This window comes from Lactuca virosa, chromosome 5 (genome assembly GCF_052849685.1).
Source record: "Lactuca virosa cultivar CGN04683 chromosome 5, Lactuca_virosa_CGN04683_v6, whole genome shotgun sequence".
Taxonomy (NCBI): Eukaryota; Viridiplantae; Streptophyta; class Magnoliopsida; order Asterales; family Asteraceae; genus Lactuca; species Lactuca virosa.
Window position 1 is genome coordinate 54,888,599 of NC_136430.1, and position 18,317 is coordinate 54,906,915.

The window sequence follows — 18,317 nt, forward strand, 5'->3', positions numbered from 1 at the left end:
TTATTGTAGATGATTTGCAAATGGCTCAACCACCTACCTGAACAGATTACAAAAACAATTCAACATGATATCACAATGCTTACTTGGTGGTTTGATTGATACAAAAGGCCTATATACTTATGATGATGAGGAATGGTTTTGAGTTTAAAAAAATGAAACATCTTAGATCCCATCATTGTTATTATTTTGCAAAACTGTCAAAAATCAGCAAATAATAGCAACTAACTGAAGTGTTTTCATGAATATATACATACATACATCCACAAATTTCTAAAAAAAACCTTCAGGTTTCCTGTTTTGAGTTTCATGTTCTGTTCTCAGATATTCTCGTTTAAATCAACATCAGTACATGATTCATGCATATATAGATCCATGAATTTACAAAACATCAAGTAAACCTCTGTAGTAAAATTTTCAGAAATCAAGTATCAACATGTAAATCTTACAAATTGCAAGAGTAGAAGATGTTTAGCAGTGGCAAAAAGAGGACCAATAGAGATGTAGAGCCGTTATACGAGTAATGCTGCCCTAGCAATGATTTGGCGACCTCCTGATATGAGGTAGGGGACAGGGAAAATCGAGGAAAAGATAAGGATTTTAGGCACCGGAATTGTAGTCAGGACGATGAGGAGGAATCGTTTGTTAAGGCATTACCTGATGAAACGGTGTGGTAGCTAGTCAAATCGCCGGTTGGTTGCTGCGGTGAGAATAACGGGAGTGAAAACGTGTTTGGGGTTTTGATTTTACCCAAAATTTGTGGCGGCTTATGCAATTTCCATGGCGGGATATCTAAAAGCTTTACCAAAATTTATGTCAGGCCAAATCTAAAAAGTAAATGGCTGATTTCTTTTTGTACGATGTATAATTTCATTACCTTAAAAAAAAGCTTGTCCTTTATATCTTAAGTGATTCATTCACTTACCATATTGCCCACGTTAATTAGAATAATAAGATTAATATTCTAAACAGTAAAGTATATAGAAATCTTTGAATTTATATTTATAAACTATGATTCCTCGTATATATGTTACGATATAAGCGAAATATAGTTGGTGGTAAATTATTAAATTAGTATTAAATAGATAATAGAATAAAATAAAAAAGAAGGTGGCTGTTAATTAATTCCTGTAATAGTGAGCTAGGTTTTTGAATAATTCACCGAAGTACTTTGTTTACCACATTTTTATAATTTAAAATTATTGCATGCCTTGTATTTATGTCTTTATAAATGTATTAGAAATCACATGCTATATATTTATTCATGGCCTTTTTTTGAATATCTAGTTTAAAGTTGCTAATATATATATATATATATATATATATATATATATATATATATATATATATATATATATATATATATATATATATATATATATATATATATATATATATATATATTTGATTATTTGGGCTCTTGACATTTTTGCCCCTGGTTCCCTTAATAAGTGTTGGCTGCTTATCGGTCTCCGTTTGCTTTTGTTTTGGTTGGTCTGACTTGGTGGTTTTGACACATGCACTTATCGGTCTCCGATTGTTTTTGTTTTGGTTGGTCTGACTTGGCAGTTTTGACACATGCACTTATCGATCTCCGGTTGTTTTTGTTTTGGTTGGTCTGACTTGGTGGTTTTGACATGTCACAACTAGAAATTCTAATGCTTTGTAAACAAGGATAACATTGTAACTAAAACTTGAAAGCATGTATGATGCTTATTCAATGACAACAAAATTTCATCAAACACTCTATACAAACACTCAAATAGTCAACAAAAGGTTGGAAACCCTATAAATCCGGGTTTAAGTCCAATATGGACTAGGATTTCCTTATTGGGCCTAAGGGGCCAATAAGCTTCCAATTTGACTATTTTGGGCTTAGAACTCTTAAATGGGCTCTAATTGGACCCACTCTCATGAGACTTAACCTTTTGGGCCATCATGGGCCTAAAATGAAATGGTTTACCTCTATTGGACCTTATTGGGCCATAACAAACCTAGTTAGCCCTAATGGGCCATAAATCAATTCTTTTGTACAAAATTGGGCCGTGAGCTACCCTAAGGGCCCAATGGGCTGAAAGCTTTCTCATAGACCTCTTATTTTCGATCAAAGCCAAGATTGAGCCCAAAAATCATTTTTCCTTCACCTCATTTGGCCATTCTCGGCCCAAGTAAAAAAAAGGAAAAGAAATGAATAAATGGCCATGACACCTCATTGTTGTTTAGGGGTTAATTATGGGATTACCCAACAAACAACTAGACAGGTCTCATGTTCCCATACACTCATCTCTCTCTTCTCTTTCTTCTTATTACTCATGGCCGAAGATCACAACACACACACACACATTTCATCAACTTCTTTCAAACACACTCTCTCTATAAAAGCTTCATCTTCTCCATAAATTTTCGAGATCTTGGAACATTTCAAGGAGGTTCTTCCACAAGAATCATCATCCTAGGTAAGTTGATGCTTGGATCCATAATCTAGTCTCTTTATTTCATCAAGAATCTCTTCTAAACTCACACAAAATCATGATCATAGTCCTAGAAAACTCTAAGTTCGAAATCCACCCAAGAAGACTTGCTAGGATCAAACTCTTCCATTTCTTTCTTCAGCATCCAAATGAAAATTAAAAACATCCATGGAAACATGTTCAAACTAAAACATTAATACAAACAAAAATAATTAAAATTCAAACGATACTAAAACATATTAAATAATGTCACGTCTCATCGTCAATCATATCTTTGTCTTATCTATGTCTGAGACCTCACCCAAAACCTCTTCATTTTGCCCCAGATATGGGTTATGATACCCATATTCCTTCATTGTGATTTGACCGTAAGTAAGTGGTGTCATCAACATCATCATTTGAAGATGGAATGCCGATAGAAAATGGGGGTAGTTCATCAAATTGATTGTACTCTTCCTCGTCCACAACATCATCAACACCAAGTATATGTCGTTTGCTATGCATGACGATGTGCTTTCCCGGTTCCTTTGGGTCCTCAACATAGAATACATGGGTAGCTTGTTTAGCTAGAATGAATGATTCTGATACATAACCGTTTGTGGAAAGGTCAACAATTGTAAAACCATCATTGTCAACTTTAACACCTCGTTGGTTGTCAACCCATTTGCATTTTAACATAGGTATAATGATGGAATCATATTTCAATTCCCATTTTTCTTGAATGACACCATAATATGATTCTTTGGCGATCCTCACCCTTGTATCATGACTATCTCCATATACTTCAGTCGAGGCTATTACTGTTACACCACTATTTTGGAGTGTACTTTTTCTATCTTGTTGATTAGTGTAAAATGTATAACCATTAATGTCATATCCTTGGTACGTTGCCACAAGATCTTCAGGACCATTCCCCAGATGTACTACAGCTTGATCCACACTATCGATGCCATAACTTGCTCTCACTTTGTCTTTTAACCATTGTGAGAACGTTTTGTTATGCTCCTTAACCAACCATCTATTGCTCCTACCATGATTTGACATCTCTAGTGTTCTTTTGTGCTCATTTATATATGGAGCAATGATTGTCATATGTTGTAGGACTGTAAAATGTGCAAGTTGTAAATCTTCTCGATTTGCAATGATCTTTTTCAATCCAATTGTCCCACTCCCTACAAGTCTACCCTCGTGTCGAGATTTTGGAACGCCAATACTATCAACACCTTGTAGATAGTCAGTACAATATTCAATTACCTCCTCTGTTGCGTATCCCTCAACAATACTACCCTCTGGTCGATGCCTATTCCTTACATACCCTTTTAAGACGCCCATATATCTCTCAAATGGATACATGTATCATAAGAATACTAGCCCACAATACTTTATCTCTCTAACAATATGAGATGTCAGATGAACCATGACATCAAAAAACGAAGGTGGGAAATACATCTCAAGCTGGCATAACGTCAAGATAATATCACTTTCCCATGAATCTAATACCTCGGGATCAATAACTTTCGAATGAATCATGTTGAAAAACAAGCATAGCTTTGTGATTGTGTGTCGAATGCTGTCTGGTAGTATTCCACGAATTGCAATGGGAATCATATGTGTCATTAAAACATGACAATCATGGGACTTCATACCAAATAGTTTTAGTTCTTTCATTGACACTAACTTCTTAATGTTAGCAGAATAGTCTGATGGAACCTTTACACCATGTAAGCACTTACAAAATTTTGTTTTCTCATCCTTTGACATGATATAACAAGCAACTGGAAGATACGTACGCTTTCCAGGATTCCTAATAGGAGCAAGCTCGTGGCGAATTCCCATTTCAACCATGTCTTCTCGAACATTAATCCCGTCTTTTGACTTTCCCTTGATGTTCAACAATAAGGCTATCAAGCTTTCACAAACTTTTTTTCAATATGCATAACATCAAGACAATGGCGAACTTGCAAGTGCTTCCAATATGGTAACTCCCAAAATATAGATCTTTTCTTCCAAATAATTTTGGGAGGAGTTGTACCTGTACGTTTACGTTTACATTTTCCTTTACCATTACCTTTGAATTTTCCTAATGTAACGTTTAGATTTTCAACACGAGAAAATACAGTCTCTCCTCATAATGGTTTCCTTGCTGTCCTCTCCTCAGTTTTACCATTGAACACTTTTTTTTTCTTGCGATATGGGTGATTTTTTGGAAGATATCTTCGATGATCCATATATACATTTTTCTTGCAATTTGACAACCATAACGACTGTATGTCATCTTCACAAATTGGACATGCATTTGCTCCTTTTGTACTGTATCCAGACAAATTCCCATATGCTGGAAAATCATTTATGGTGCAATAAATCATGGCCCGAAGTTGGAAATTTTTCCCACTATATGCATCATACACTTCGACACCCGGACTCCACAATTTTTTCATGTCCTCAATTAATGGAGCTAAATAAACATCGATATCATTTCCTGGCTGTTTTGGACCTTGAATTAGTAATGGCATCATGATGTATCTTCTTTTCATACATAACCAAGGTGGGAGATTGTAGATACAAAGAAGAACCGGCCATGTACTAGGATGACTGCTTAGGCTTCCAAATGGATTAATTCCATCAGAACTAAGTCCGAACCGAATATTTCTAATCTCTCGACCAAATTCTTTAAAACTGGAATTAATATTTCTCCATTGAGGGGAATCAGCCACATGTCTTATTTTTTCATCTATTTTACGATCGGCATGCCATCGTATTAATTTTGCATCTTTGGCGCTTGCAAATAACCGCTTTAATCTAGGCACAATAGGCAAATACCACAATACTTTAGCAGGTGGACCTTTCTTTTTCACATCAATGGTTTCTTCTTTATGATTATTCTGCTTATACCGTGATGTACCGCATGTGATACACTTATCTAGATCTGCATACTGGTTTCTATATAACATACAGTCTTTTGGACATGCATGTATTCTTTCGATTTCCATTCCCATTGGACACATTAGTTTTTTCGCTTGATATGTTGAAATAGGTAACTAGTTATCTTCAGGAAGCATATCATTCAAAAGCTTTAGAAGATTTGTGAAACTTATATCACTCCAACCATTGTTTGCTTTTAGGTTAAATAGTTTCAAAACAGCAGATAGTTTGGTATACTTCATACACCCGGTATACAACAGTTTTTCTGAGTCGTCAAATAATTGTTGAAAATTTTCGTAATCCTTTTCAGCGACATTGTCCTCCCAATCATGTAACATTCGAGATAAGTCATCGTACTTGTCATTGTTTGAATCATTGTTATCATCATTAAACTCTGAAACAACCTCATTACGATTAACCAATGTCTCCCCATGTCGTGACCAACATATATAATCTCTCATAAACCCACGAATTATTAAATGTTCTTGTACTTTGGCAGAATTAGTGTACATACGACAGTTTTGACAATCTACACAAGGACACCATATGTAGCTTTCTCCTTTATTCACCCGATTTTCCTCTGCGGCTTTAAGAAACCCATCCAAACATGCCAAATATTCATCGCATGAACGTTTAATTCTATACATCTAGTAACTACGATCCATCTGTTATTACATAAAAGATATATGAATAACGTGCATGTAGGATACCATAAGCATTTAAAGGCATATGTAATGTACATAATACAAGGTTAATCATACAAAATTATAATCAAGTGCTTGAAAGTAATAAAAATACCTTGTTTTTCTTCGTTATATAAGATGAAGAATATATTTATTACGATTCAATAAGTATTCCTATGATTCAAATGTAATGATGTAGATTTAAAAAAACAACATACTTAATTATAAAGTATAAGGAGTTATTATGTAAACCAATATATTTTTCTATATCTTTATAAAATTTTAAAACATTTTGTCATAAATTTTTAACGTTGACATCAATTAAAAATATACCACATTGTACACATAAAAATATACCATTTTCCATGCATAAGAATATAAAGTTTTCTAGAATTAAACAAATAAACTAATAATCATTATTGATGATATTTTGTAATATAATTGTTTTTATATATTTATAAACGTGCTTAACGTTTGATGTTTTGTTATTATTATTTTTTTAATTTCAAACAAATAAAAAAATTTAAATATTTTAAAACAACTTGATAAAATAATATAATATTTTAACATAATTAATATTATCATTGTAATTATGATATATTAAATAACAATTAAAAATAAGACGTTAATTAAGAAAGAAGTCATAAAACATTATATAAGTCAATATAAATATTAACTTTAGCGTTGTTTATTATATATATTAAGAGATATATGGGATAATCTAAGCCTAATAAATATTATGAAATTATAAACAATTAATTAATATTTAATAAAAAAAGAGAAAAACTATAAAAATTTACAAATTAATTATACGTAATGTGTCAATATTTTAGGGGTTTCATAGGGGTTGACTAACTAAGAGGCTTTTGCACAAATCTCTTAAAAACCCATGGCGGGACTTTTACAGGAAGCGGGACTTTTTCCGCCAAATATTTCATCTATCTTTAATCCTTTATAAAGACCCATTCTATACATGATAATGAAAAAAAGGGGAGAGAACGAGACGAAAGACCGATAACGGAAGAAAGATTCATCGCCTCTGTTCATCTACTCTCCTAGTACTCGTCTTGTCTTATAAACTCTGTCCTAAGTGTGAATATTAGGAATGCAGAAGGATCTTGAATCTTACATTGATTTGGGTAATAATTCTTCGGTGTATGTCGTATTCAACTAAAATCAAGTTTATTGAAACCAGATTTAGGTTTTATGGTATTTTTTTGAGATTTTCATTCTTTAATACTTTTTGGATTTTCAATTGTACTTACATGTAAAGAAATTTTATTTTATGATTTGAGAGTTACCTTTGAATGTGTTGTTGATTGTTTGTGCCAGAGATGAAAGGGATTGTGTCGATGATATGTTCAATTCCAAGGGATATTGCGAAGGCTACAACGAGACTAGAGATAACTTCGATTGTTGAGGAAACCGAATCTTTGCAATCTTATATGCCCTTAACAACTTCAGACTCTGTTAAAATTTTTATGTAAGTTTTCAAATTTAAAACATTAACCGACTCAGATGTGAAAATTTGAGTATAATAGGGTTAGAAATACATACTTAAGACTTATTGAAGAAGAGTATGTGTGCTTTAGCCTACGGTTTTCTTCTACTTCATACAAGATTTATCTATTTTCTGCACATATAAGTAAATAGTAAACTTATGTTATCATAATATTGAATGGAGTTGCAAAGAAGTGGAATCAATTAGAAGTATGCACTTAACTAGGACTAGAGATACTTACAAATCAGCTTCTATCTTTTTTTCACTTGATTTTCTGTGTATGCTAATTGATGAACAAATACAACTCTGTTCATGTGGCGTCTGTGCTTTTTACGTGTGTGTAAATGGAAGAATAAATAGCAACTAAGTAGATAATCATTGGAATCAGTGGTAATTATCTTTCAATCCATGTTTTATCAATATCTTTTTAGCTTTAAATTTAAACTTTTATTCATGATTAGTTAAGTATTTGAGTAATGTATATCTTATCTGTTTATTTATTTATTATTTTTTTCACAGTGCATGAATTTCAACGTGATAAGGATATTAAATAGTGAAATACGCAGGCATCATCATCTCCGGTGTTCTTTGGAGCTGCTGGCATAATTTCTTGATCTTCCCTGGTTCTATTTGTGCTCCTTTTTAATTTCTTTCTAGATGTTGGTGGGGTTTTTTTGGTTTACTGACCATTTTGCCCCTGCTTGGCATTTTTCAGGGCAGAGAGAATAAGGCTCGGTTCTAATTTTAAAAAACGGGTCATATAATTGTAAGATTATAAAACAGTTTTTTGATCAAAATAAAATTTCATAGTAATGTGAATTCTTTAAATTGTTGAAAGCCATATATATTTGTAGAAAATAATAATGTTCGTTTTTTGCATTTAGGAAATAAATTAAGGCTAGAGCTGATAAAAGAGATTGGAGAAGAAAGGCTACTTTCCCAGGTCTGGGCTACACACGTGACTACAGACTTGAAGTACTTGAACTGGTGCTTTGCTCTTCTTTGTATCAATAAACTTGTTGGTTCTCTTTTACACTTGACCTGGAGCTGTTCAAAGCTTCATCATTCTCTTTTAAGTGATGTGGTAGGACCCATAGTTTTTGCTTTAAAAAATCTATAAATAGGTAGTTTATTTTTTTTAATTTTATTTTTACACATAGAGGCTTTCAGTTTCCCCTTTAATTTGACTATGCAATTGTGAAATGTCCCATTGTTTATCAGATTGGATAAAAGTATACATGTTTGTGGAGAGTGTGTAATTATGGTTTTAACCTTGATGGTTGATGTTACAGGGTGGTGGGAACCAGGATTTTGAAGTAGGCTGTGAGGTACAAGTACAATGTACAAGCTTTAACAACAAGGGTATTCCTGTAATGTCAATTGTGCAGGATGATTAGAGTGATGACATGTAGATTGCTTGATTTTGTATAGATAATTAAATTATGCTATCTATAACGGGTTTTGTAGAATAGTGTATGGAGATAAATGCAAGAGACCAGATTGTTGATCTCTTTACGAATAGTGTATGGTGGGATAGATCTTTGCAATTTGGACCTTTTTATCCTTGTGGGGTGTTTTTCTTATTGTTTTTAGTTCTCTGTATGTTTTGCTTTTGTTTGTTTGATTATTCTTGAATTGGCATAACTTCGTTAATTGGATCAAAATATAAAGCCTGGTTATTCAATTAGGCCCATGTCTCACTCTCTTACTTCATTTTCTGGCTCAGTAAGTTATTTTCCTGTCATTGTTCAAATTGAAGCTGTTTTTTGCAATTTGTTTCCACATCTTCAGTTTTGTATAACTTTTTTTTATGTTTGTTTTTCTTTCATTTTTGTACCCCTTTTTTCCATTTTTTTAAATGGTTTTGTTAATGCATATTTCTTTCCTTTTTCTTTTGTAGTAATGGGTCAAATTTCAATTTTGACGAACCTCATGGATGTTTTTCCTAAAACCAATCAAAAGTACCATGGATTAATATAGAAAAAAGCATAGAAACATGTTATAATAACAATGTACTTTCATTTATTTCAATTATTTGTCAAGTTTAATTTTACAAAATGAATGTAAGATGCTCTACAACAAAATGAAAGTAAATTGCTTTTCTTGCATTTAGCGCAATAGGGGCCAATTGCAAGAAATAACAATATTCTTTCATTATGTTGTCTAATATAGCATCGTACTTTCAATCTTTCGTTTCTTATTCTTAGTTTTTGTTCTTATTAAATGATTGTACTTTGAAAGTACAATCATATTGTCGATAAAATTGTAATGGTAATAAAAACTCAAAGTAAATTATGTCGTTATTCTTTGCAATTCCCTTAATTTAGTTGTTAGATTGTTGACTAGGCACCATTAATGGGAAGAATAACAAATACACCTTGGCTGTCGAGAATTTGTGGCCCTTTAACATCAGAACAAAGACAATCATTACGGAATGGAAGCTAATTATTTTACTATGATTCGTATTCTAAATAGGTATGCAAATAAAAGATTCAAAAAAATTTCCTATTTTATTGTTAAGCATTGAAGCTACCCTGCCTCCACATTTGATAGACCTGGCCAAATTGTCCAAGCTTATCATTGGGTTATAATATTCATAATCTGTCATCGTGATCTGACCGTACGTAAGTTGTGTCATCAACATCATCTTCTTGAACACTAACCCCGTCTTTTGACTTTCCCTTGGTGTTCAACATTAAGGCTATCAAGCTTCCACAAACATTTTTTTCAATATGCATAACATCAAGACAACGGTGAGCCTGCAAGTATTCATCGTCTGAACGTTTAGTTCGATGCATCGAGTTATTAAGATCCATCTGTAATTACATAAAAAATATTATGATTCAATAAGTTTCAAATATTCATGTGATATCCATTGTCTCAACACTGTCTTGGATTTTCAATTCTACTGAAATAAAAAGAAATTTTATGTTCTCATCTGGAAGTTACCTTTGAATTTGTTGTTGATTGTGAGTGCCAAAGATGAAAGGGAAAGAATTAATGAAATCTATAATTTCAGGGGATATTTGGAAGGCTACAGTGACACTATAGATAGCTTTGCTTGTTCTTTGCAATGGTCTATACCATTCACAACTTCTCACTCTGTTCAACTTTTATGTAAGTTTTAAAAAATTAAACATTAAACAACTTGAATGTGAAAATCTGAGGCTGTACACAGACCTCAGCGGTTAAAAAAACAAAAAAATTTGAATTAAACATATGATTAAATTAACAACATATACTACAAATCTACAATAAGAGTAGAGATACATACTCAGACTTAATGAAGAAGAATATGTGTGCTGTATCATACGATTTTCATCTCTTCATACAAGATTTATCGATTCTCTGCACATATAATTTCACTTAATTTTCTGCGTATGCTAATTGACGAATAAATAATACTTTCTTCATATGGTCTCTGTTTTTTTGTGTGCGTGAATGGAAGAAAAAATAGCAATTAAGTGATAATTATTGGAGTATGTGGTAATTATCTTTCAATCCATGTTTTTATCAATATCTTTTTAGCTTTAAATTTAAACGTTTATTCATGATCAGTTAAGTATTTGATTAATGTATATCTTATCTGTTTATTTATTTATTATATTTTTCACAGTGTATGAATTTTCAAGGTGATAAGGATATCTTATCTGGTTCTATTTGTGCTCCTTTTTAATTTCTTTCTAGATGTTGGAGGGGTTTTTTTGGTTTACTGACCATTTTGCCCCTGTTTGGCGTTTTCCAGGGAAGAGAGAATAAGGCCCGGTTATTTTAAAAAAACGGGTCATATGATAATTACTTAATTCGTGCTTTATATTCAGATAGAACCTGGTTGTGTTCTAAAAACCGAGTCACAAAACCCTACAGCTAAAAGGCCCGGTTGTTTGAACAGGAACTGAGTTCTTTAAGTATACTATAGAGCTCGGTTTTTTGCTTCAAGCCGGGTCATATGGTACTCTCGTGTATAAGACGCGGTTTTTGCATAATATAACCCGGTTTTTTCTGAAACCGGGTCCTATTAAACGAGTCTTATTTGCCTTTTTGTAGTAGTGCATGTAAGCTTTACAAACTCTCATAGACGATTATGGAGATGACTTTATTAAGTATTTATAATACAAATTAAAAATAGAAATAACACAATTTGAACAAGTTTAAATATAACAAGATAAACTCTATGCTAGCTATTGGATATGCGATCATCGCTAATAGCATACATTAAGCAAACATTGACACGAAACCAAAGGTTATATTTAAAATAACTAAAACTTTAATTTAGTGTTAAATATAAAATTAAATATAAATGTTAAATAAACTAAAAAATGTCTAGGTACTATTTTGAGATAACCAAGAGATATCCAAAGGATAGTTCTTAAATAAAATTCGAAAATGGTTAAAACTAACATTTAACTAAAAGTTATATGTAACTAAAAGTCACATAAAATTGAAATTGTGCTACCTTGAAAAAATATTACGGTAGAAAATAAATAAATACAAAGTGAATAGTTTTATTAATTATTTAGAGTAATAATAAAAAATTATATTAAATCACAACTTATATAGAGATTTATTTATGCACAACATTGAAGAAATACTATTGAGATAATGGTTAAGATAAATACTAGTTTTATATAATATTTATTTGTGTTTTATTTTTTGAATTGTATTTGATTATTTTAAAAACTAGATTCTTTCGACTTTCAACTTTCAACTTTTAGATAGAAGCTTCTTATAAAGAAATTTATAAATTTAGCTAAAATCGTATATTACTTTTCAAAAAATAGCTAAAAAAAACATTTTTTCCCGAAACTAATCATTCTTTCAGCTTTCAACTATTGGACTCGGAAGTGGCCAATTTTCGGCCCATAACCCCACAAAAATGAGTAACTCTAAAAGAATTTTTTTTTCGGACTTCCGAGTTAGGTGGGAAGCTAAAACATTCAGTTGTGATTTCCTCTATATTACCTGTGATTTTGCCTGCTAAATTCTTGATTTTTTTTATTTATGTTCCCAATAAAATATGTAAGTTAGATTACGATTTTGTTGCTTTTGAATATGATATCTGACATCTTGGACTAAGAATTCGTACAATTACATTAGATTGTATATAAATAATATGTAAAAGTTGCTAGATTACCCAATTTTCACATTTTTGTTTTCATTTTTAAAACAAGATAGAATCCATTTTCATAAAGTGATAATCAAAATAGAACCATTGTTCATAAGCCAAATTCTAACATCAGAGTAATAAAGAAAAACATCGCGGAATTTCCAAAACATAAACTATTGATGCATGTGTACAGTCATGCATTTACCTTCCTACGATCCTTAGAAGTATCTAAAATTTAATCCATAACTATAAGCACAAAACTTACTGAGTTACCCAAACTACCACATACAACATTATATATACAATGCATATACACAATGGCCTTCAGCATAAATCTGGTCCGCCCCTTTGGCCTTCAACATAAAGTTGGAGTGTCTCGAGTGCATTGGCCTACAACACATAATTGTAGTGCCTTCAACTCATCAACAGATATGTCAACATACATAACAGAAAAACAAAGAAACAATCCACATCAACAGGTAACTGACTAAACTAGTCTACTTGCCTAACAAAATATTATAGCATAACAACATCCTATACACATAGGATACATATTGTGATATATAATATAATGAGAAGACTTACCTCGCAGACAAACCACAAATCACAACTGCATGCAAATAATGTAAAGGTCGGTCTTACGAACCACCTAGACATTAAATACAAGTCAAACATCAATCTAAGACCCTAAACCCTAAAGTTTGACCCAAGGTTAAACTTAGTCAAAAAGTCAACTTTTGTTCAAAAAGGATCCCCTCGCCCTCCCTTAGGCGCCCAACGCCATTACTGGACAAAATAGTCGATTTACAGGATATGTCAGGCACGTTTCAAAATAAATCCAAAAACGCCTCGATCTAGACTTTAAGCATATAAATGACTTCAATTTATAATCACTCAAATATCACTTCATGGGAGTGCAAAAGGTCCTAACTTTCCAAGTCTAAAATTTCAAGAGAACATACAAAAGTACTCAACAAGAGTTGCAGTTCTATCAACTCAAAAGACATAACCAAAATGGGGCAAACACAATAAATAACTAGATCTCATAAACCAAAGGCCAAGGTATGAACTTTATACTCACAAAAGTCCATAAATGAATTAACTTTGCTGGATCTATACTTGGAATCCCCTTCTAAGCCACAAAGTAAACTTCTTGATCTTCAAGCTTCATTAAAAGATGAAGAAATTATCACACAAACCGCCAAGATGATCAACAACAAGAGGGAGGAGGCTAGGATTTCTCAAAAATCATTCTCAGGGTGATGATGGTTGAGAATGATCAAACCCTAGGGGCTAATGACCATTAAATAGTCTGAAAACCCTAATAAAACATTTCAGCGCGTAGGTAAATGATCTAAGGGTGATGGAGGCTGACAATGATCAAACCCTAGGAGGCTAGGGTTTCTTAAAAATCCTTTTGGGCTTCCCGCGCCTTATAAATGGACGCCTTCAGATAAATTATCATATTTTCATATTGCATCAAATAAAACAAAATAAAGCTAGATTAAATTACGTATGAAGAATAAGAATGTTACATTTTTTATTTGTGTACTAAAATGAGTTCTAGTGAATATCTCGTTGTCCTTGTAACTAGCGGGAGGTGGGAGATAGTTGAGAAAAATATGGAATATGTTTGGGAGAGTATTCATCTTCATCCATTTCAGGAGTTAGAGAGTTTTTCCAAATATGAAAGTGTGAATCTTAAATATTTTCAATATTTTCAATCTTAATTTTTTTGGGAATTTTGGCTGACCGTAGTGTGGTGGTGGAGGCCACTACGACGCGGCTACATCACTCAAGGACCATCTTATTTAAGTGAACTTAGTGTGGCGAAGTATTAGCCACGTCGCGGTGGCGGCTGGGGTTCAAAACCCTAGACCCCAGGATTAGAGCCATATTTAAAGGCTCTAACTCCTAGGATTGCCTCATTTAGTAGCCCCTATTTCCATAGAAACCTTCCCTCCCAAACCCTAGCCTCCATATGTGTTTATTGAGTGTTTGTGCTTCATTTTGTGAAGGTTGAAGGAAAAAGGAGTCCTCTCTTGTTGATTGAATGTTTGGTTCCAGTGTAGATCCACCAACTTCATCTCAATTCAGACTATTGGGAGGTATATAGCTTCCACTTTGTCCATTACTTTATTAGATCTAGTTTATATCACTTTATGAGCTTTGGTTCCAAATCTTCATGTTCTTGGAGTTTGAGTGAACTCCACAACCTCTTGATGCATTATGTGACTTCTGGACCATTGTAGTGGTTAGAAATGATGCTTGCATAACCTAGTTTTGTGTTCATACACTTGGACTATCCATTAAGGACATAGTTTTCTAGATCTTGACTAATTGAGTTGTCCTAATGGATAAAGTTGGAAACTTTATCCATTTAGACCTTTAGAAGGCCCAGATCTGAGGTTTGGGGCTTTGGAAATTAAGGGTTAATTGCTTAACCCATTAAGTTGTTTTGGGTTATGGCCACGACACGGTGATGAAGGGATTCACGAGTACTTTGTCTATTAGCCACTATGGCACGGTGACTCGATTGTTGACTTTGATAGTTGACTTTTGACTAAGTTTGAATTTAGGTCAAAGTTTAGGGTTTAGGTCGTAGGCTGATGTTTGATCTTGAATACCTGTTTAGGTGGTTGTTGTGCTTGCTTTCACATGTTTTGAGCTGTACGGTTTTCACTATACTTTGTACTATAATATAAGACCTCTGTATGTTAGGATGTTGGTATGTTGTATTGATCTGTTAGACATGTAAATTCGTTAATAACTTCTTGTGACTGGTTGTTTAGTTATTACTTGTTTTTTATATGTCAACATAGTATGAATGGGTTGAGGGTGGTCCAGTTGTGTGCTGAAGGCCAAGATACCCCGGGTGGTCTAGTAAAAATTGTAGGCCCAAAGGGAGCGATCCAGCTTAATGCTGAAGGCTCAGGAGGCGGCCTAGCCCTATGCTGAAGGCCATGTTGTTGTGTGGGGTATTTTGAGGAGCTCACTAAACTTTGACTTACAATTGTGGATTTAAATGTTTCAGGAACTTCTGAGGATCGGGGTAAAGCGAATGCGTGACTGTACATACTATCCTGCAGTCTTTATGATTTTGAGAGATGTTATGATATGATACTCTGATTTGATTCCATATTGTGAAACGATTATTTCGATGATGTTTCACTTTTACAAAAAAATAGCTTTCACTTCTTTTAAAAATTGAAAATTTTCACTATGGGTTTTGGAATGTTAAAATTGATGGGTTTTAGACATAAGAACAATCCTATGTGCTCATACAAACCCTAATGCTTGGATCTAGGTTTCACTATTGTACATGTAATGAATCCAAGACTTACAAACCCTAATCTAGCATGCATAATTTCGAAATTAACATATAACATCAGATCTAGATGTTTACCTCTTCAATGGAAGCTTGAATCTTCTTTCTTGGAGCTTAGAGTCACAAGTGCAACTCCTCTAATGGCTTACAAACAGCACAAGCAAGAAGGAAACTATGAGAGAGGAGGGAGGATGCTTAATTTCGGCCTAGGGTTTCTCTTGGGAAGCAAGTGGCCGAAAATTGAAGCCTAGGGGTCTTATTTATACTATAGGCTGCTAGGGTTTCAGTCTAAACCCTAATGGACATCTTAATGACCAAGCAGCCCAAGGAACCTTCTGGAATAGGGCCTTGGACGAAAATATGATGATCCTTCATCATAATTTCGTTCCCCCTTAGTCCATTAGGTTTCCCAGCCCAAAACTCAACTATCACACAGTTGACAGTTTAAGCCCCTTTATTTAATTAATCTCTTTCAGTCACGAAATTAATTCCTAATTAATTTATGACTAATACTAATTAAATAAATATGATTTCTCCTTTAATATATTAATCTTATAATATATTAATAAACCATAATATCCTCTCTCTTTCTTTAAATTACCTTGTCAAGTTGCTTTGGTGAAGGCAACCCAAAAGGACCATGCACAACCGGGTCAAGTACATACCAAATATAGTTACGGGCTTAGACACTAATCCAACAGTCTCCCACTTGGATAAGTCTAGTAAATATATCTCACATACGACTTCAGGATCCGGTTGGCAATCATAGCTCTTATACGCTTCTGTCAACTCTGATCAAAATCCTGTCCTTCAGATAAGGGATCGTATAATCCTCTGTTCTAGATATCATGCTGACAATACTTATTGACCAGCATTTTGTTTCTCGATCTCTGATTCGTTCGACATAGAATTTAGTTGAACACATCAACTTCATCCTGACCGGGCCCGGCACATAAGTCAAACCAAATCATCGAGTGACCTAGATATCGCTTTTATTCTCTTAGAATAAAAGGAACAGAAAAACTTCGACTTATATGCTTTTATTATCTAGTAGTTAAGTTACACACAATAATACGTTTTATAACATCAAGTTACTGATGTGTTTTCGTATTATCAATGCATAATCAACTAACAAACAATAACCATATCTCTAGGTTTAAGGATTATATGATATTATCATCTTGCGATCACTTGTGATAACTTTCATGAAGTGATACTAGCAAGTGCGGGTTTATTTCAATGCTCAAAACATATTTCATAAGCACATAAACTTTGTAGCAAACCTTTGCTATGCCTAAAACATTTTAGACAATCTACAAACAAATTTATAACAATCTTCTTTCATATCTACTTCCAACATATGAGCGATTGTGGATTGTTCGAACAATCTTATTATTCAGGAAGTCAAAACATGCAAAATTGAAACAATAGATAAATAATCAACATAAGATAGTAACCTTTCTTATAAATAACACACCTTTATTTAATCATCAAATGTTGAATACAAAATTATCTATTACAAGTTTCCTACCTATCTAATCTAAACTAATATCGTCCTTTAGCCCAACGCTCCTAGCGTGCTTCAAATGCTTGACCCTACTCAGTCCCTTCGTAAGGGGATCTACTGGGTTATCTTCTGACGATACCCTCTTCACAACGAGGAGTCCCTCTTCTACCCGATGTCAAATAAAATGGTATTTCCTGTCGATATGTCGAGATCTGCCATGATCCCTTGGTTCCTTGGTCAAGGCAACCGCACCTTCATTATCACAGAAAATTTCCATGGGCTCCTTTATGGATGGCACAACTCCAAGGTCTCCTATGAAGTTCTTCAACCATATAGCCTCTTTTTACGCCTCGCTTGCCGCAATGTACTCTGATTCGCACGTTGAATCAGCTACGGTCTCTTGCTTGGAACTTTTCCAAGTTACTGCTCCTCCGTTCAGGGTAAAGACCCAGCCCGACTGCGCTCGGTAATTATCCCGATCCGTCTGAAAAATAGCATCACTGTACCCTCGCACCCTTAAGTCATCACTCCCACCGAGGACTAGAAACCATCTCTTGGTCCTTCGTAGGTACTTAAGAATATTCTTGACAGCAATCCAATGCGCTTTACCAGGGTTCCCTTGATATCTGCTGACCATGCTCAAAGCGAAGGCCACATCAGGGCGAGTACAGGTCATAGCGTACATAATCGAGCCAACTGCGGAAGCGTAAGGTACTCGGCTCATATCAGCTATCTTTGCTTCTGTACTCGGGCTCTGAGTCTTACTCAGTTTGGTATTGCATTGAATTGGCAACTCCCCTT

The 18,317-nt window shown here is 33.7% G+C and overlaps 1 protein-coding gene across 1 annotated transcript; it reads right to left on the reverse strand.

The window, feature by feature from the left end:
• Nucleotides 1-3,824: 3,824 nt before the first annotated feature.
• On the reverse strand, nucleotides 3,825-5,473 carry LOC145111270 (uncharacterized). Its single transcript, XM_079047565.1, has 2 exons — nucleotides 4,633-5,473; nucleotides 3,825-4,369 (listed from the first exon to the last, which is right to left on the reverse strand). Exons 1-2 carry the CDS (start codon nucleotides 5,471-5,473, stop codon nucleotides 3,825-3,827), a joined length of 1,386 nt encoding a protein of 461 aa, XP_078903691.1.
• Between the last annotated feature and the right edge of the window lie 12,844 nt (nucleotides 5,474-18,317).